Here is a 20,870-nt window from a genome sequence, read left to right on the forward strand (position 1 = left end):
TGTCTCCTTTTCACCAGCATGATCCCTAGAAAGTCTGAGAATCTATTAAAAACATTGTGGCTTTCTAAAATTCAAGTAGATTTACACACACACACACACACACACTATAAAAACTAACAAGTTTAGTAGAGGAGGTAGCAGAGTGGTTGGTGACTGATGCAGACTTTTCTCAAGGATTTTAGCTTCAGACTTACCTGGAATCAGCAAGCCTCTCTACTTCCTTATTTCCGTTATACTCAAGTCACCAGCTGTGTTAGGGGTTGGATGTCTGAGGCTCCTGCTTTTTAGTGATTGCTTTCTCCTCCTTGTAAAGACGTTTTATTCAAGGATGGAAGGTTGACTCTGAAGCCCGACATTACTTGCAGAAAAAGTGTAGCACACAGTGTCTTACTCAGGTAGGTCCTAGGTTTAATGTTTGGTTGACTTAGTAAACAGCTGAGGACATGAAAACATGCTGGGACATAAGAATGTGCTGTTTTTCTCACATGAGGTTTTCCGAGTAAATAGACTGAATGGTGAATATTAGCAGAAACCATTTCTTTTGCCCACCTTGTTTTGGTCTTTGGGGTTGCTTTTGTGCTGGTCACTGTTCTGGCCTCATTCATTCCCTAGTTCTTGTTGTCTTTGCTTCAGTCACATTGATGAGATTTCCAACCTTTTAGCTCACCAACCTTGCTTCTGCCTTGGGGTCTTTGCACTTCCTGTCCCTCTGCCTGAAGCTCTCCCCAGTTCTGCAGACAGCTAGCATTTCCATATCCAGGTCTCCACTCAGGTTGTCCCTGGTTGCTAATGAGTTTTTATTTGATGACCGTATTTAACATTCCAAGTATACCCATGCACGTGTACACACACACACATGCGTGCGCGCGCACACACAATCTTCTTTATTTTTTTCACTGACTATTCTCCATCTTACATACTAAATATTTTTTTCTTTTTATTTGTCTCCTGCTACTAGAATGTGAGTCCATGAATTCAGGAATACCTCTGTTCTGGATTCTCTGAATTCATTTCTGTGTTCCCAGTGTCTGTAACAATGCCTGGCACTTAGGAAATCAATAACTATCTACTGAGTAAGTGAATGAATGGTGGCCAGTCTGCCCACACTGTCTACAGCGTCACCACAATTGATTTTCTACCTAGGCACTTACCTGCAATCTAGAGTTGTCTTGTTTATTTATGTGTTTCCTTAACTATCACCTATCTCTCCTTTCCTGAAGTGAAAGGAAGCTCCAAGTGAGGACAGGCCTGGCTTACCTTACTTAACTGACATTCCAGCAAGTACTACAGTGCTTGGCAGGTAGTAATGCTCAGTAAACAGCAGTTGGATCAGTGAAGGGCTTGTTCTTCCTGCTTCCCGTCTTCCTAATACAGCAGTGTTATGTCGTTCTTCGTAGCACTAGCTCCACTGAATATCTTTTTCATATTTGTGACACATATTTTCTTTGACCTTTGGGATACCCCCGGCAATGAAGACTCAAGTGTCAATGGGTAAATGGGAAGGCTCATGCCAAAAGAAATGGCCCAGTATGTCGACTTGCTTAATCTAGTGGAGAGACCTTAGATCTTTCCTAGAAAGTCAGTTATTTTGACTTTCTCCTTTCATTTGAGAGTCATCTGTCATGTGTTCTCATTCTGTTGGGTTCAGAGGGCTCTGTGGACAGTGTGGCTTGAAGATTTCCTCTCCATCCAGCCTTCTGGAGGGTGAAAGTGGACCCTGGGAAGGTACTACACTTACTTAAAAGAGGAAAGACGACCATAATGTAGCATTTTCTGGCTGGGTGCAGTGGCTCACACCTGTAATCCCAGCACTTTGGGAGGCTGAGACAAGTAGATCACTTGAGGTCAGGAGTTTGAGACCAGCCTGGACAACATGGCGAAACCCCGTCTCTACTAAAAATACAAAAATTAGCTAGCTTGATGGTGAATGCCTGTAGTCCCAGCTACTTGTCAGGCCAGGGCAGGATAATCGCTTGAACCTGGGAGGCAGAGGATGCAGTGAGTTGAAATCATGCCACTGCACTCTAGCCTGGGTGACAGAGAGAGAGACTGTCTCAAAAATAAATAAATAAAAAATAAATAAAAAAGCAAGCAGTAGAAATGGGTTTGGTCGAGTTACGCTTCAAGAGATTTTTGTATGGTGGCCTAGGCTGAGAAACTGAGTGTGATTAAAAATTTCCTTTTGGGGGAGCCCTTCCCAAAGTAGGGAAGACAGGGATCTGGAATGTTCCCACTACCCCTATGGACCTATTCTAGATTCTTCCTCAGCCTCCAGTCATCTGCTGGATTGAGGCCAGTGGGCCACACTCTTAGTTGAGATCAGAAAGTATGTCCTGCTCATCTTTTCCCTGAGTTTCTTCTCTTGGGCCTTGGCAGTGCCCACGCAAAACCTCTGGAATGGGCTCTCTTAAGACCCGTCACAGCCTCCAGAGCTGCAGTGTGCTGGTTTAACACGACCTAGGCTGCAGTCACATGTAGAATTTCTGTTTTGCCTTTTATACACCTACACATGTCAAAAATTACAAAATTAGCCAGGCATGGTGGCACGTGCCTGAAGTTCCAGCTACGCAGGAGGCTGAAGCAGGAAAAGTGGGCCAAGATAACAGCACTGCACTCCAGCCCGGGTGACAGAGCAAGACTGCATCTCAAAAGAGAAAGAAAGAAAGAAAAAAAAAAAAGAAAAGGAACATAGCATTTTCTAACATAGCTGACAATGTCAGCTTAGTGACAGGATGAATCACTTGAGGCTACAGCAGAAATACATTTTGAAGAATAAGACTATCTTTGCACAGGGCAAAATGATGAAGAGGGAAAGCAAAAGATCTGTTCAAGTTACAGATTTTTTTTTTAAAGCTGTTTTTCTTTTCATAAGGAATTACCTTTAGGATCTTCATTGGGCTTTGTAATACTCAGAATATTCATAATACCAGCTAATGTGGCACTGATATGGCTTTTAGAAGCTCCTCTTACAGATGTGGTTAAATTTCTGAGATCTGCCATTGGTTCTGTTTCTCACATCAGCTGCATCTGCAGAGTATTTAAACTGGTCATGTGATTTTTGCCAGTGCAATTTGCTGTTCTAAAGACCTTATCCCTGACTGAATTCTCCACAGGGAATGGTTGGGAAGAATCCTTGGGAAGGCAGTGACAATGGATGTGCCCAGAAGAGGGAGACAACTGTCTCACCTCTGTCTTCTGAATAGTGGGGACCACAGGTGGGTGGGAGTGGCGAGTGCCACCATGCCTGGCTAAATTTTTTTGTATTTTTCATAGAGATGGGGTTTCTTCATGTTACCCAGGCTGGTCTCAAACTCCTGGGCTCAAGCATTCTGTTCACCTGGGCCTCCCAAAATGCTAGGGTTATAGGCATGAGCCACTATATCCAGACCACATATATGATCTTGATAGAAGACTATGCTGAGATGCAGCACTATTCACAATAGCCAAGATTTGGAAGCAATCTTAAGTGTCCATCAAGAGATGAATGGATAAAGAAAACATGGCATATATACACGGTGGAGTAGTATTCAGCCACGAAAAAGAAATGAGATCCTGTCATTTGCAACAATATCGATGGAACTGGAGGTCATTATGGTAAGTGAAATAAGCCAGCCACAAAAAGACAAACTTCACATGCTCTCACTTGTTTGTGGGAGCTAAAAATTAAAACAGTTGAACTCATGGAAACAGAGAGTAGAACGATGATTACCAGAGTCTGGGAAGGTAGTGGTAAGGGGGAAAGAGGAAGGGTTAATGGGTGCAAAAAAACAGAAATAATGAATAAGATCTGGTATCTGATAGCACAACTGAGTGACTATAGGCAATAATAATTTAACTATAGATTTAAAAATAACAAGTATAATTGTATTATTTGTAACACAAAGGATAAATGCTTGAGGTGATAGATACCCCATTTATCCTCGTGTGATTATTACACATTATTTGCCTGGATCAAAATATCTCATGTATCCCGTAAATATATACACCTACCAGTATGGATACCTATTATAATGTATCCACAAAAATTAAGAATTAAAAAAGATATATACATTTTAATAAAAGATTATGCCGAGGACCATGTCTTCATCATGTTTGCATCTCCTTCCATTTCCTGGAATACTTGTTTAGGACAGAATAAGTGTTCTGTTTGTGTTTGTGAAATAGATGTATCATCCCCTCTGCTCCTCATGACAGGCCTGTGTGGCAGCACATTGGTCATGGGCCAGTTGACTCTGAGGGCTAAGTGACTAGTTAGGAACAAGGAAGGCAAGTCCTGCTTGCATAGCCCTAACTTGATGCCCTTGCCCCAGGACCCCCAGGCCATGGATGAGAGGAAAGGTCACATGCTCACCAAGCACACTGGCAGCCAGCAGCATCATTGCACACTTTCCAACTGTTTACTGCCAGTCTTTTAAACTAGTTAAAAACTTAACTCTACTGGTGACCACCTATGCATAGCCTTACCTCAAGATCAAGTTTCATCAAAGTGGGACTTCATTCATTTCTTGGGTAACTAAGAGGGGTGGGGCAGTGTTCTAGGTACTGGGAATACAGCAGTGAACAAAACACCCTCAAATCACTGCCTTCATGGAGCTTCAGTCAAGCATGTCTGGGCACAGGGGTTAGAAAAGAAACAGCAAAGTTAGTGTTCTTGCTGTCTTTTGTTGCACAATCAGCCACCCCTAAACTCAGTGACATAAAGGAATATAGCAGCTATTTCCGTTGCTTACAGATCTGCAGTTTGGGCAGGGTTCTGTGGGGAAGGCTCATCCCAGCTTCACTGGGTGTCAACTGAAATGCCAGAAAAGGGCTCATGTACCATGAAAAGGAGAAGGGCCTTTTGTTTGAAAAGCAGGGCATACTGAAATAGTAAACATTTTTCCTTGTGGTCTCTTTCTGGACATGTCATGGTGTTTTTATTTGCCTCATATTGATAGGTTCCCTTAGGGCTGGGGATAATTGCTGGGCAGTGCAGACCTTCATGGGCACCTGGGGGGTCCTGCCTCAGTGCACCCAAGGGGCTAGCTGCCAGATCCATCCTGCCAGCTCCAGGACAGCTGGAGGGGCCCAACCTTGGGTCCAACACCCCAACCTACAGTGGACTGGTGACCCTTGAGGGATTACAGTCTCCATGCTGGATGTGCTTGGTAGCTAGATTGGGAATGGGTAAGGGCTCGCCCATACAGAGTCACCTGTCACACATCAGGGTGCTGCTAGCCCAGGATGGGACAGCCCCACCATGCCACACTCTGAAACATCATAGGCAGGTGTACCCAGCCTTCTTCATGTCTCTCTGCCAGGGGCAGAGGACTGCCTCACTGTGTGGAGGAGCCAGGGTGGGGCTGGGGTGCCAGGGGAGTGGGTAGTGAGCGGCTGAGGACCTGTCCTGGGGATGTGGGATTATGCAGGAGCTAAGGCTCCAAGTCCACAGCTCATGCACCATTGTTTCACTGAAAAGAACACACATTCACAGATAAAATAAGACAGTGACCACAGAGTATTAAACACTGAGCATAAGCCCTTGTGAGCAGAGGGCCCTGGAGCCTGCACTGTTCCCACATCCATGGCCCAAAGCTGGAGGAGATGCTTCCAGGTGACTGTCTCCCAAGGCCAGTGGGCTGGTGCTGGAGGTTAGCCAGGAGTACAGCCTGGGCCTCCAGAGGATGGAGTTTTTTCTGTTTGGGCCTCTTCATGCTGCTCTTCACATGGCTTGGCCTTCCTTGCGGCGTGGTGGCTGGGTTCCAGGAACCACTCCTGGGAGAGACCCAGGCAGAGCTGCATTGGATATTTAGGATCTAGCTATGGGAACCATAGAGTCCCTTCTGACATAACTCTTTCATTGAGGGAATTACAAAGACCCAGCCAGGTTCAAGGGGATAAGATACAGACGTCTGGATATATTATTGGGGCTATATTTTTAGGAAATACAATCTGCCATTGTAAAATGGTACGTGAGATGAGGATGGGATAGGATGTGAGATGTCATTAACTGAGATATAGAAGTTTGTGGGAAAAACAGGTTTGGGAGATGGGGTGTGATAGGGAAAATCAAAAGTTTCCCTTAGACATTTTAAATTTGAGATGTCACTACCTTAGTGGAGATGAGAAGTATGCATTGGACCTATGGGCTTGTGTCCATGGATAGGAAGTCTGGGTTGGAGGTAAAAATGTAGGAGTTGGCCAGGCGCGGCAGCCCATGCCTGTAATCCCAGCACTTCGGGAGGCCAAGGCAGGTGCATCACAAGAACAGGAGTTCAAGACCAGCCTGGCCAAGATGGTGAAACCCCATCTCTACTAAAATTACAAAAATTAGCTAGGCATGGTGGCAGGCCCCTGTAATCCCAGCTATTCAGGAAGCTGAGGCAGGGAATTGCTTGAACCTGGGAGGCAGAGGTTGCAGTGAGCCGAGATTGTGCCACTGCACTCCAGCCTGGGTGACAGAGCAAGACTCCATCTCAAAAAAAAGAAGATATTTAACTTTTGTTAATATTCTATGAATCATAAGTAGCAGATTTTCTATCAGATTCAAACAATGAGATAAATTGACTGATGGCAAATGACAGGATGTGTTTTGATCTTAGGAGAAAGACATGCCATCATAAAATATTTCAAAGACATATCATTAGAATACATTTTATTTAATAAAGAATGTTTCTATAAAAAGCTTGTTAAGAGGCAAAGCTATTAATGAAAGTTTTGGTTAAAAAGCATTTTATTCCTCCTTCCATGAACATTTTCCCTTTTAATCCTCTGTGTTTTCCTTTCTTTCCCTCTTTTCCTGTTCCCTTTATTTTCTCTTCTCTTTCTGTTCCCTTCCTTTGTCTTCACTTCCTAGAACAAAGACCTGGATTCTTGCTTGCAAGGGGGAGACTGAAAAACAAATGTAAACGGACAATGACATCATTAATAACACTCCGATCCAAGTTACTTCCGCCTTTCATTGTAATTGAACCTGAAGAGGGAGCAGGTATCAGGGTGCTTTCGCTAGCATAATCACTGAGGCAATCTTACGTCTTGGCTAACTGTTCTCTTTTAGTTATGTAACAGAAAGACACCAGTGGCTGACGAGTCTCCATAGTATCTTGTCCCAACACTAGGGGCAATTATATAGATTCAATTTCACCTCCAGCAGTTCTAGGCTGCCTTCTAGAAACCCAACGCATCGTCCTGTCCTGGTCTTTCCAGTTCTCAGTCAGTATGTCAGGAATACAGTCTTCAGACTAAGGCTCCGCTGCTTTTGTCTAAGCATTTTTGTTTCTATCTATCTTCTTCAAGCGACATTTTCCCCACTGTGTCCAACGTAAACAATTTGCATAGCAGTTTATAAAAGGGTTGTAAACCTTATTTTACTTGGAGGTTCCAAGAAAATCAGCAGACTTCTTGAGAGAACTAGGGATTTGGCAGGGGGTGGGTGGAAGGTATTAAGAGGAAGTCAAAAGCAAGGACTCATGATCTTATTTTAGGGGTGGCCTGGGAGGATGCTAGAAGTGAGTGTGCCGCTCCAGGCCATGATTCAGGTGCACACTGATTGTTTTGTATTGAAGCAGATTTTCAGTAAACAATACTAGGGAACAGCTCTGCTCAGCTGAGAGGAAATTAAGCACAGTTACTTGACTGATAATGATGCCAAACAGTTTCAGGTGTTAGGATTTCATTAAGACTGTGTGTTGTCTCTGGCTATACATTTACATTTTGTGTCAGGTATTTCAAATTAATCATGAGCATAATTAATAGTTGTAGTAATTAGATTACCATTTTATGATGATATCATGTAACAGAACATGAAGCTGCAGGAAAAATGAGGACGACCACTCAGGTCTAGATAATCAGTGTTCTGTGTTCTGTAAGACATATCAAAACAGGTCAGCTCTAAGAATTAATGTATTGATGCTTCATTACACAGCAACTTCTTATTACAACAGGTAAAAATGAAGACAATTTTAATATGAAATGGAACCCCCTAGGGCCTGTAGGTCCCAAAGCACTAACACACAATTATTTTATGAGGATAATATTTTAACAGGCATTCTAGTTGAATTATAGGTTATTTGATAACTGTGAAGAAGCCAGGAAGCAATGTATGGTTTTACATTTCTTAAAAGCTAAATTGACTTAAGGATCAGTATGCGTAATAAGCTAAGTAAAAAGGGAGTTTGGATTTTTAGAACTTTAATGAATTATTGAACGTATTTTAGAAAGAGGACTTTTTACACAGCTTTTCGAATAGCTCTTGTTAACCTAAAGAGACACTTGGTAAACTATCCATAGGCTGATAGAAAAAGGACATTTGCATGGAAGTCACTTTTTTTTCAGCCATGGTTTGCCTTGGAAAGATTTCAAATGATTGCATAATGAGGGCAAAAAGTTGCAAGGCTACATATAAACTGCATGCTACTTAATAAATTATTCATGTTAGCCCAAAGGTATAATTATTCAGTGAAATGAGAACTCAGAAAATTAGTTCTGTATTAATGTTTATTTATACTGATCATTTTTTTTTCTTTACATGCTCACATTTTCCTGGCTTGGAGAGGTAATCGAAAGGCAGTCCACATATGTGCTGCACGTTGTGAGTAATGTGGAATCAGGTTGGAAGTCCCAGGATTCATAGTGTTCCGTTTTTTCTTTTTATGGCGGTTGTTGTAATGTATTTGCTTTTAGAGAACGATTTCTTTCATATAAAAGGGAAAGTCAAGCTCTTGTTATTTTGAAGTCCTTTTTCAAAGGATGTGCGTGGTGAGGAGCTGCACCACCGTGGTGCCTGCAGACACTGCTCTGTGTCCCCCATGCCCGCTCTGGCGTGAGCAGTCTCAGTGCCACTGTTTTGGGTCCTGATAATGGTGGTGTTCCCCACTTCTCTCACCACCCACAGCCTTTTCTCTCTTACCCAATTCAGACATCATTATTCCTATCTTTGTCTCGCTTGTTATTATGTAGCTCTCAGCTGCAATGGTATTCAACATGTTTTACACATTTTAGTTGGATATTTCCTCCTTGGCCCCTTGACTCCAAGAGAAGAATCCTCAGAACAGTAGGCAGGTGCTCCTTTCAAGACAGACACAAGGCAGAGTGAATCATTCTTCTGCCGTTCCAGAGGCTACAGTCCTCACAGTGGCCTTTGAGTTCTGCATGGCCTGCCCCCATCACCTCTGTGACCTTCTGTGTCTCTGCCCCTCACGCAGCTGCCTATTGCCAATTGTACCTCTGCTGCCTCCTTCCCTGGAGGCTGGCATGGCTGCTTTCTCACCTTCTTAGGTCTTAATGTCACCTCAGCAAGGCGTACCCTGACCACTGCACAGAACTGCCATTCCTGCACCCAGAGCCCTAGAACTTTCTTACCCTGAGCTGTTTTTATTTCTGCTTAGCACTCACCACCTTCTAGAGTACGATATAATTTGTCTTTATTACATTTGTCGTTTATTGTCTGCCTCTCTGCTTGAATAGGGGATCTTTGTCTCTTTTGCTCATTGATGTGTGCTAGATGTCTTAGACCAATGCCTGGCACATAGTATGAGCTCTGTAAATATTTGTTGAATGAGTGAATGACTGAGTTTCCTGAAACTCTTCATGAAAACACTAAATCTGCTGGCCCAGGGTCTGTTAGAGAGCGCCACACTGCCAGGCTGCAAAGGCTCAATGACCAGTGTGGGTTTCCAGTTACCCTTAAGACCTAGGAAAGGAAGGGCAGGAAGATGTGAAGCCACTGAAGCAGTGGGGAGCTTTCAGAGGCTTAGGGAGAATTCAGCAGGGGTAGCCTGCTGGTCACAACACCGAATCCATTCCTCCATGGCTTCTTGGTGACCAGTCTTTTGGAAAGTATGCCTTCTGTCTGGTGGGAGTGACAATACTAGGAGAGCCACACATGTGGCTTGGGTGTTGAGCAGGGGTGGCCACATGTGTGTTGAAACCCTGCTTGTTTTTAACTGAGAGGGTTTTGTGAACTCTTACTCCTTGTGTCTGTCCATTTGCTAGAGCAGCATTGATTGCCATAGCTACTGATTTATAAGTAATGATTTATAATGGATATGCTTGCCTGGGAGATTGGGGCAATGATTTATAAAGGATATGCTTGCCTGGGAGATTGGGGTCATGGTTTGCTTGGAAACTTTTTGCAGCAGGAAGCAGTGGAACAGAAGAAATTCTTGGAAGAGTTAAATGTCAGGGATAAGGCTAAAGGCAATGAGTAGAATCTTTTGTTTCAGTAACCTTCCTGATGATAGCTTTGCTGTTCCCCTCCCAACCACGCAAGGCACACATGATGAGAGAGTTAGGGAGAGAATGCATGTTACTTTTTATCTTATTTTTTTTCTTATACTATCACTTTATTATAATGGGTGGTTGAACTGCCTCATAAGACTATTTCAAAGTTAGTCTATAAAACCACACTATACAATAGAAGTAAAATGTGAGCCAATTTTTTTTTTTTTTTTGAGATGGGGTTTTGCTCTTGTTGCCCAGGCTGGAGTGCAGTGGCATGATCTTGGCTCGCAGCAACCTCCACCTCCTGGTTCAAGTGATTCTCCTGCCTTAGCCTCCTGAATAGCTGGGATTGCAAGTGCCTGCCACCATGCCCAGCTAATTATTATTATTTTTTTGTATATTTAGGTAAGACAGGGTTTTACAGTGTTGGCCAGGCTGGTCTTGAACTCCTGACCTCAGGTCATCTGCCTGCCTCGGACTCCCGAAGTGCGGGGATTACAGGTGTGAGCCACCGCACTGGGCCAGTCACAATTTTAAGTTAACATTTTCTAGTAGCCACATTTAAAAAAGTAAGTTTAAATATATTTTATTTAACTTAATATGTTTGTTATTATTTTAATCTGTCATTAATATAAAATTTATTAATATGATATTTTACCTTTTTCCACTAAACTTTCAAAATTTGCAGTACATTTTATGCTTACATCTCAGTTTGGACTAGCCATGTTTCAAGTACTTAGTAGCCACATGTGGCTGATAAATTGGACAGTGAAGCTATAGAGAGTTCCCTGATAACATAAAAAGCTTATCTCTTTGTTATACTTCTTTTTTTTTTTTTTTTTTTTTTTTGAGATGGAGTTTTCGCTCTTGTTACCCAGGCTGGAGTGCAATGGCGTGATCTCGGCTTACCGCAACCTCCGCCTCCTGGGTTCAGGCAATTCTCCTGCCTCAGCCTCCTGAGTAGCTGGGATTACAGGCATGCGCCACCATGCCCAGCTAATTTTTTGTGTTATACTTCTTATATAGATTCTCTCTCTCTTTGTTAACATTGTTTGATTTAAAGTATGTTTTCAGTCTGTAAATGAGATTGTAGCATGTTTAATGTTATGAAGTCAGACTGTGGAACACAAAAAGAAGATGTGTATTACTCTATAGATGATCCTGAACATAATTAATAGATGCAACCATTATATTTCTACCCGTTTAATAATTGGTGAGTCAAGGAGCCTTAAAGATGTATCCAGTAGAAGCAGAGAACATAGTAACTGAGAAATATATAAATATCTGAGACATGTTTTTATTTTGCTAAAGTGACACTTTATAGAGAGGTCTAGTGTAAGAATTCATGTATTGTCACTCTTTTGTATGTTGCAAAATTACTATTTTAAAACTGAACTGAAACATATATGGGAGTTATATCTTATAATTTCTCCAATGAGTTTTAGCTACTAAACACTTCAAATGAATTCTGAAGATAATATTTCAAGGATGCTTATGGTATGGTAAGTGTAATTTGATTAACTACAGAAGATGATTAGAAGTTGTAATACTCACTGAAAATGCTGCAGTGGTCTTTGATACTCATGTTAGATAAGATGATGAAGGTAACTCTTAAAATTGGGAATAAGGGGCCGGGCGCGGTGGCTCACGCCTGTAATCCCAGCACTTTGGGAGGCCAAGGCGGGTGGATCACGAGGTCAAGAGATCAAGATCATCCTGGCCAACATGGTGAAACCTCATCTCTACTAAAAATACAAAAAATTAGCCGGATGTGGTGGCACATGCCTGTAATCCCAGCTACGTGGGAGACTGAGACAGGAGAATTGCTTAAACCCAGGAGGCGGAGGTTGTGGTGAGCTGAGAATGCGCCATTGTACTCTAGCCTGGGCGATGAGCAAAACTCTGTCTCAAAAAAAAAAAAAAAAATTGGGAATAAATATTATAACATTACATTTTTGTCATTAAATTTCTGAGCAAAACAAAGTTGATGACCTTTAGATTTAAAACAAGAAATGTTGCTTAAAGATGTTAAAGATAAACATGTTTATTGTTGAATGAGTCCCTGAGTTTCATCTCTCTTTCACATCAGGTCTTTAGTTTATTGCTTTCTTTAAACATCATTCACCTCCTTGTGCTGTTTTTCATTCCCCACCCCCAATTCAGAGAGACAGGTAATTATATACACACCAGCTAAATGTCTGGTAAAATCTCCAGGCAAAACTGAGTTGACTTGTGTGAAACTGAATTTAAAAATGCTTCATGGAATATTGCTCCAGTCTCTGAATACTTGTCAGGTTGCATTTACTGCAATTGCCTCCATTACCAGGATGTGTGCTTTGGTCCTGAGAGACCCTTTTCTCTGCCTCTGCCTCTTTTCTTCCTTTTCACTGTATAGTTGTAGCTTCTCAGGGGTCACAGTCCAGCAGTTACTCATTTTGTCCCTCTCAGTTAGAAAAGAAATATAGTAATTTAACTGCAATTAGGTTTGTTTTAAACCTAGGCAACTGTCTTTTTATGAAGGAAACGTTTAAAGTATAAAATAGAACGTCACATGGGCTGTATAAATGGAATATATAATAATGTGGATGTATCATGATTATCATTTGTAAGGCATTCTTTCAAAAGTAAGTAACTGGATTTAGAGAAAACTAACCATTCCTTTGTAAGTGAATTAAATAAAGATTGGACATTGCAGTTGCTTGTGATTTTGCATTTGGGGTTGTGCTAGCTCATGGCAGGTGGCGGGGTGAGTTAGGGCAGAGAAAGCCACAGTTTGTAAATAAAAAAAAATAAGCAAATAGAAAACTTAAAACATAAATGGAGATAAGATTTGAATTGTATCATATATTGTAACCTCTTTTTTGGCTGTTGTACTGAGGTCTAAAAATGCTCAAGTGGTACAGTGTATAAAAACTCATTCCTACTTGGCAAAGGTAAGAGAGGAAGGTGGTCATTTAGAATCAACAACATTGTTTAACTTTTAAATGTCGTTTCTTAGGGAAGAATCTCCCTCCTCAAAGCACTCAGCCTGAATTTAGTTAGGATTCAGTTAAATGGAAGATAATCTGTGGCATTGATAGGAATCATCATTTTCCAAACATCTCATTTTTAGAAATGGGCTTCACAAGCTCTTTACAAGCATTGGAATAGTCACTGAAATGGGTGGCATGCTTTTTTTGTGGGGATTGTCAATCTGTCGAAAGCAAAATATGCATTTATGATTTGCATGCAAGATAACTGAAATTTAGCAAAAATAACAATTTGTCATTTAGAAATTATTCCAGTCTTTGGAAATATTTAGAATAGTAAATTTCAGGTTAAGTTTTTTTCATGGTTTAATCAACTTAAGATTTTTGGGATAGTTAGTATTTGGTTGGCTTTACTAAAAGAAAAATGTTTATTGACATTACATTAAACTGCTTAAAAATTAAAGACCTAGTTAAAAGATGGTACCATTAAGACCTAGTTTTACTCAATTTTTATGCCTGGAACCCCAAAAGGAATAAGAAACAAAGAAGAAAATGCTGTGCTCTGTTAAATAGCTACAACTTCAGACCACACTTTAAAGAATACATGCCAAATAGAGTGAAACTTGGACCAAAGGAGAGAGGATGCTGTGAGCTTACTTAGTCCTCTAATTTGAGGCAGTGTATGGTTTTCTCAAGGAGTCAGGCCTATAGATATTAAATGGTTTCACTAACATAATAAAGAGAATAGAGTGGCGACTCTCTCTGTGCAACTCAGTTGTGCAGCACAGAAAACCGGATGACTTGGAGCTGTGGGAGGAAAAGAGCTTCTGTGTAGATTTGGGCAGGTTGTAACCTAAACAGTTCTAGGGATCCCAGGAATGTAAAAGTCTAGTGAGTGGAGGACCCTGAAGTCAGAGCCCAACCTGCATGCACACCTAGGCCACCATTGTGACTGAATGCCATCTTAATGTCTAGGACAGCTTCCTGAGAGTGGGGGACTTCTCAAAGTGAGGCTGGATTTAGAGAAAACTAACCAGGTAGGTGGCGGTCCAGGAGCCTGTGACATGAGGGGCTTCTTTCTAATCTGTATCAACTCTGCATAAGTTTTACAGTTGAGTTTAAAATATGCCCAGGGTATAGGATATGACCACGGTGGAGAGAACTGGAGATTAATGCTGGACTTGAAGCTGGCTACTCTTCCTATGAAGTGATGGGTTGTCTCCATTGCAGCATGAATGCCTTTTGGTTCTGCCTGCCACACCTTGTCATAGATGGACAAGTTCACAGAAGAATGGAACACAGACAAAGCTAGATGTGGAATATACATCAGAAGACAAATTATCTCACAAACGAAAGAATTCAGAATCTTAGTATTTCATGACCTCAAAGGAATAATGGAAACTGGATTTTCTCAAGGTTTAAAGGAAAGATACATATGATAAAAGAAAAGAAGAAATATAGGAGATGGAAAGTGAGCTGATTAATCCGAGGTAAAGAAAGAGAAAAATAAAACCATTAGGGGAAAGTCGGCTGGGCGCGGTGGCTCACACCTGTAAATCCCAGCACTTTGGGGAGGCCAAGGTGGGTGGATCATGAGGTCAGGAGTTCAAGACAAACCTGGCCAAGATGCTGAAACCCCATCTCTACTAGAATTAAAAAAATTAGCCTGGTGTGGTGATGGTGGGCGCCTGTAATCACAGCTACTTGGGAGGCTGAGGCAGGGCTTGAACCCAGGAGATGGAGGTTGCAGTGAGCCAAGATTGCGCCACTGCACTCTAGCCTGGGCAACAAAGTGAGACTCTGTCTCAAAAAAAAAAAAGGAAAGTCACATTAGAAGCCACCAAATGTAACAAACGCAAATGAAAACACAGGAATCAACTTGAGAAACTTCTGCAAAACAAAGTGAAAAAGATGAGAGAAAAAGGATTTCTCTGAAGGTGATACATAGGAGAGACAAAGGCTTATTCATCACATATTACTTGTTTTTCCAAAGGCAGAGAGTAAAAAATGGAAACAAAAACAATTAAAGGTATAACAGGATAAAGCCTTGCTGATAAAAAAGAAAGATGTATATGTGCACGCAGGTCAGAAGGCCACGCTATTTACTAGGAAAGAAACTAAAACGAATCCCAAGAAACGTGCTGCTGAGCGGTCAAGGACACCGGGAACAACTGGACTGAGGAACACTAGGGTGAGCCACAAGGCCTTTGTAGCCTGGTGAAAGCCGTGCCAGGACACAGCATGGAGCAGAGTGGAGGTGAGGAAGGGGAGAAGAGTACACATAGCTCTCTGAAAAGTTTTATTATGAAGAACCTGAGGGAGATGTGGATGAACCTGAACGGGGAGATGGGACTGAGGGAGGCTGTGCTTTTTAAAATGGGAAAGACCTGTACATATTTAAATACCCCTAGTGAGTGTAAAGAAAGAGAAGGGGGTTCTTAACCTTGGCTGCACATTGGAGCCACTTGGAGTATTTAAAAAAATACTGATGGTGCGTTCTACTCAGAAGGATTCCTATGTAATTGGTGTTGGGCATAGCTGCTGTTGAGATTTTTAAAACTGCCCAGGTGATTCTAAAAGGGAGTTGAATATGAAAACCATCCTCATAAAAGATGAAACAAAACTCCAAGAGTAGGGTTTCCTCTTCCACTGGAGCTAGAGGAAGCAATGGAAGTACTTTCAGATAGGTAGGTTTGTCAGAGGGGAGCTGAAGGAGTTTTACTGCTTATGGCTTTTGTGTTCTCTTGAAGGCCGGTGGTGTGGGGTCGGGGAGAAGCATGTTGGGAAGAAGATGGGCAGGCACTGACAGGAGAGAGGTGAATTTGCAGCAGTCTTTACGGAGAAGGAGGGAGAACTCCAAAGGGGTGTTGAACCAAAGGGTGGGCAGTAGTGCTGAGAGGACTGAGGTTTGAGATACAATTTTATGGAGGCAATTCTTTCTTCTTCCTAGGTAGAGATAGGGCAGCCCATAATGTGTGGAGAAGTAAGTTTTCTAACAAAGACTAGATAAGTTAGTTACTTGTGAGATTTTCCTATTTTGCCTATGACATAGAGAATCAGACACTGGTAGAAATAAAATCAGTAATTTAATACACATAGTGCATTCTATTAAATTCGTCTAGCTCTGCCATGGTGGCCTCTTCATTTATTTCTGTAGATAAATAGAAATGAAGCTGAACACTATGATTTTGCTCATAGGAAAAAAATGACTTTCAATCCCGGTGTTTCAAACACATCAGTAGGAAGGGCTAATTTAGGCCCTGACTCTTTCCCTGAAGTGAAGCTTTTGTTATATTAATAGATCTAGCCTGTGATTCTTGTAAAGAGTGTTGTAAGTTGACGTGGTAATAACTAAGATTTGAAACAATGTGCTTACCCAAGCTGTATCTTAAAGTACAGTTTGAATTAACTTGGAAGAAAACCTAAACTAAATTGAGTTTTAGTAAAAGAATCCTGCTTCATAAATATTACAAAGAAAATTTTTTCATTCTTTTGGGGTATTGTTGGTGGAGTCTTTAGATCAGAGGTTTTTGTTTTTGTTAGGGCCTTCCTTCTTTAATGTTTTTAAAACATTATTTCAGTTGTACAGATACTTTGCGTTTTAAATCATCTCACATAACTTGCTGGAAACTGAAATAGATGCTGAGAACATAGTGACATGTTAAGGGAAAGCTGAATTGCATCCACTGTGCGAGAGCCCTTGTTCCAGAGCATACTACGTGAACACCAGGGCTTGGACTCACAAGGAGCCCACTGAAAGCCCATGTATTTAGATAGAAACAAAATGGACATAAAAATTAAGTCCAAAACAGGTAGTCTAAAACATCGGGAGTTCATTAACGTCAGGACAGAATAAACATTGACTACTCAGGGTGGGTTTTCAGAAGTTCCCCAAGCCCCTTCTCACTTGGGTGGGTTCTATGGATGCTGTTTTACTCTGCATCTGACCCCTTTGCATACAGTAACCTATGGAGATATTAGGCATTGTAGTAAACTTGGTGGTTTATGGGAAAAATTTTGTTTGCTTTTTCATTCAGCATTTTTTTTTTTTGAGACAAGAGTTCCACTCTGTTGCCCAGGCTAGAGTGCAATGGCATGATCTTGGCTCACTGAAACCTCCGCCTCCTGGGTTCAAGCAGTTCTCCTGCCTCAGCCTCCTGAGTAGCTGAAGTTACAGGCACCTGTCACTACACCCAGCTAATTTTTGTATTTTTAGTAGAGATGGGGTTTCACTATGTTGGCTAGGCTGGTCTCAAACTTCTGACCTCAGGAGTGATCTGCCCACCTCAGCCTCCCAAAGTGCTGGGATTATAGGTGTGAGCCACCATGCCTGGCCTTTCAGTACTTTTTTTTTTTAATTGTGAAATTGCTATATGGATGTTACTGTGCTAGGCACCAAGGCATAAAGATATAATTTAGACTTGGCTCTCATTCTCAAGAAGTGGACTCTAGACTTTTAGAAGCCCAGGAAAGCAAGGACATTTTTCTTGGCTTACTCTTTTAAGTGTTTCCACAGTATACTTAGCTAATAGAAAATAAAAAATACTTATTGTTGCAATTGTTAGAAAACGTCATTCGTCTCTTCTCTGTTGGCCACTGTGGAGCCCTGACATTTAGAAAAAAAAGTTTGGTGGCTGGCGATCAGTTTGAATTGTGGGGTGTAACTGTCTCTTCTTCTAGGGTGTTGGTGAGCTTTAACCTCCTGTCTCTCTTATCCTTGTCCTTTGGCCCGACTTACACTGTGTTCAGCTTGCAAAGGACAGCTGTAAAGGAGTAGCTCAAAGCCAAAATCAATAATACTGATGTTTTTAGCTCAGCTGTCATCTCCTTACCCCCAATCCTCACCAAAATTTTATGTCTCAGGTAGTTTGTTGAGGACAAATGGTTGGTCCATGTCACACCAGGGCAGGTTTTCTGTCACCCAGGAGATTCTAGCTCTGAGTGTCTGTGTGTGTGTGTGTGTGTGTGTGTGTGTGTGTGTGTGTGAGAGAGAGAGAGAGAGATCAGAGAGTTAGGACACCTAAGTCTAAAGACTTAACTGCATAAATCCTACTGACAAATGTTTTAACTGACTTGCATGTGCCAGATTATTTAAAAACTGGAACAATATAACAGATTTTTTTAAGTTCTGTGATGAGGTGAGTATGTTTTTAGTTCTTTGACAGGGGCTTAGATGTCTCTGAACTGATTAAATCTCTACTCTTTGCTGTTTCCAGTGAAGTCACTGGTAAGCCAAGTCTAGGTCCAATGATAAAACCTATTTGGGAATTTAGTTTAGGATTTAAAGAGTGGCCTTTCCTCTTACTTTTTTTTGGAGCTGACACTTTGTGGCAGACTGAATGTAATATTCTATTCCATCTTAAAGTCTTTCTGTTTCAAATCTGATGCAAGAGTGGTATAAAACCACATGTTATTTCTAGAATTGCTCTGGGCCACCTGATGGTATACATATTTCTTAAGAGTTTACGAAATCCTACCAGATTCTTCTCTGAATATGACCTTTGGGAATTGTGTGGACATTAACAAGGGCATTGTGTAAGGGAACTATTTTACTTTTTAGCAGTAATATTAGATGTTTGCGACCAAAGCTGACAAGTGATTACTGGTTTAACATTATGTTTCAGCAGATACAGCATAACTATAAAGTTTCAATACTTACCTGAAGTGATAGCCACCAGAACTGAAGTATCTTTCTCCTCTTACCTTGAGCAAGAGAAGCATAAGGGCCACTGTTTACAAGGGAGTTGATGAGACCGCCTTTCTTAGAAGGCCCTTATTTCTCCAGTTGATGAATGTCTTACCGATGGCCCCGGTGAGGTGTTTTCCATTCAGGCATGGCTGTTTTGGTGTTGCCCACTATATGACTGAGTTCTTGGTACATGTGGCTGGGCACATTTCCCTGGGTCCCACTGAGAGCCCTCTTCCATGATCAGGCCTGCAGCTTCCCTCCTGCTCACTCCTGGGCATCCCGCTCCTGCTCTGGAGGCTGGTCTTGCCATCTCTCCTGCCCGAAATGCTTTGTGCCCCTTTCCTTCCATCTCTGCCTAAATGCTGCCTTATCAGAGAAAACAGTCCACACCCCATGTAAAGAGCAGCACCCACTCCCTCGCCCTGTTCCCTGTGTCCCCTACCCTGCTCTAGATTGCTCTGTGGGACTTATCACCTATCCTATTAGATATCTGTTTATAATTTCCTTATTGTCTCTGCCCTGGGCAGAATGTTAGATCCACAGAGACAGGATCTCTGTACTCCTCACTGTTGTACTCCACACACCTGAGCGTATGGCAGGCACTTGGTTATTGAGTGAAGGAGTGAATGAAGGAGTCATAGGGTCTCTATGTATGTTTGTGGAATGAGGGAGGTGGGAAGGAAGGACTTGACCCTTGAAGCACCTAAGTGTGGAAGGACTTGGGACGTTGTTCCTTGGAAAGTGGGTGGTGATTGTCCCAGATAAAGGAAGAACACCCCTTCCTACAGAGGGGTCGCCTGGCTCATTCTCTGGGGTAGGGTGATTATACATCTCCTTTACCATGGGCTAGGGCTCCTGTTGACACCTGCTTTCCCAGCTAATGTTTCATAGCACCTTCTTCCATTCTTAAAAGTTTTCCAATCTGGATAATAAAATATATGGTCACCCGCTTAAGGGATTTGATTGTATCAGGGATGGAGTTCTGTGTATGAGAACTACATTCGGGAGCACTGAGAGGAGCAACTCTGGGAGCACAGGCATGCTGTGACCTCACCTGGACAGGGCCCTGAGGGAGTGCGAGGCTGGCCCTCAGAGGACCATGGGGTATGTGCGGTTAACACTTTGGTTTGTGTTTTTCTCCATATTTCTCTGTATACAGAGGTATATAAATATAAATATGTACATACATATGAAGTCTACCCCTCTGTTTTGTTTTTAGAGAAATGGTATTATGTCATACCCAGTACTTACCAAAGTCTTTTTTTTTTTTTTTTTTTCCCATCTGAGGAAGCAATTATAATATCTTTTGTTTAGGAGTTTAACTTATTTATGAAGGTTTTCAGTGCCTTCTTTACACTATTGTATTGTGCTGGTAAGTTAAAATATTCCTGTAACAAAACTGAAGGTGTATACTCCATATGAGGGGAATGCAAACTATTCTGGCTGGACTTCTTCAAAACTGAGATTGGAAAATAAGGTTTTGGCCAGATACATGGGAGCATATGAGTTTCCCTTTCCCCTTGCAGTTCTTACATAGCCTTTGCATATCAGGTATACTGAATGAATCAAAGGGTTCACTATATGGAATTCTAACTTTTCTACTTTTAACCTTCAGGAACTGTCTACCTAATATACTAGCTAGACAGGACCAATAAAAGGGGAATTAGTGGGAATCAAAATTCTCACTTATCCCATTTCCTTAAACAAAACAGTAATATCTCATTGCCCTTCTGGGTTTTTTTTTTTTTTTTTTTTTTTTGAGGAAGAAAAAAGAGAAAGAGAAAATGGGGAGGTGGAAAAAGGAAGAGAAAGAGAGAGAGAGAATGGGGAGGAGGAAAAAGGAAAAGAAAGAGGGAGAGAGAATGGGAGTATTGCTTTCTTGCCCAGGCTAGAACGCAATTTAGAAATGGTTATTAAAAACCTCTTTTATAATGATAATTCTACTTAATGATGTAATCAGGAAGGAATAAGGGAAGAAGATAACAAACAAACAGCCAACCAATATTTCATTT

General features: G+C 41.6%; 1 protein-coding gene across 4 annotated transcripts in view; it reads left to right on the forward strand.

Annotated features, from left to right (window-relative positions):
• PTPRM (protein tyrosine phosphatase receptor type M) overlaps window positions 1-20,870 on the forward strand; it is an 849,557-nt gene that overhangs the window by 103,348 nt on the left and 725,339 nt on the right. The window contains exon 1 of one of the 4 annotated variants that reach the window (XM_064379418.1): window positions 6,536-6,967. The exons of 2 other annotated variants lie outside the window; for them this stretch is intronic. In XM_064379418.1, the coding sequence (XP_064235488.1) occupies window positions 6,688-6,967 (280 nt within the window). In that variant the 5' untranslated portion in view covers window positions 6,536-6,687. Of the gene's footprint in view, window positions 1-6,535; window positions 6,968-20,870 lie in introns of those variants that run through there. One more of the 4 variants, XM_064379419.1, reaches the window with a different exon arrangement.

This window comes from Aotus nancymaae, unplaced genomic scaffold, assembly GCF_030222135.1.
Source record: "Aotus nancymaae isolate 86718 unplaced genomic scaffold, 86718_ANA_hifiasm-v0.15.2.pri h1tg000020l, whole genome shotgun sequence".
NCBI classification, from domain to species: Eukaryota; Metazoa; Chordata; class Mammalia; order Primates; family Aotidae; genus Aotus; species Aotus nancymaae.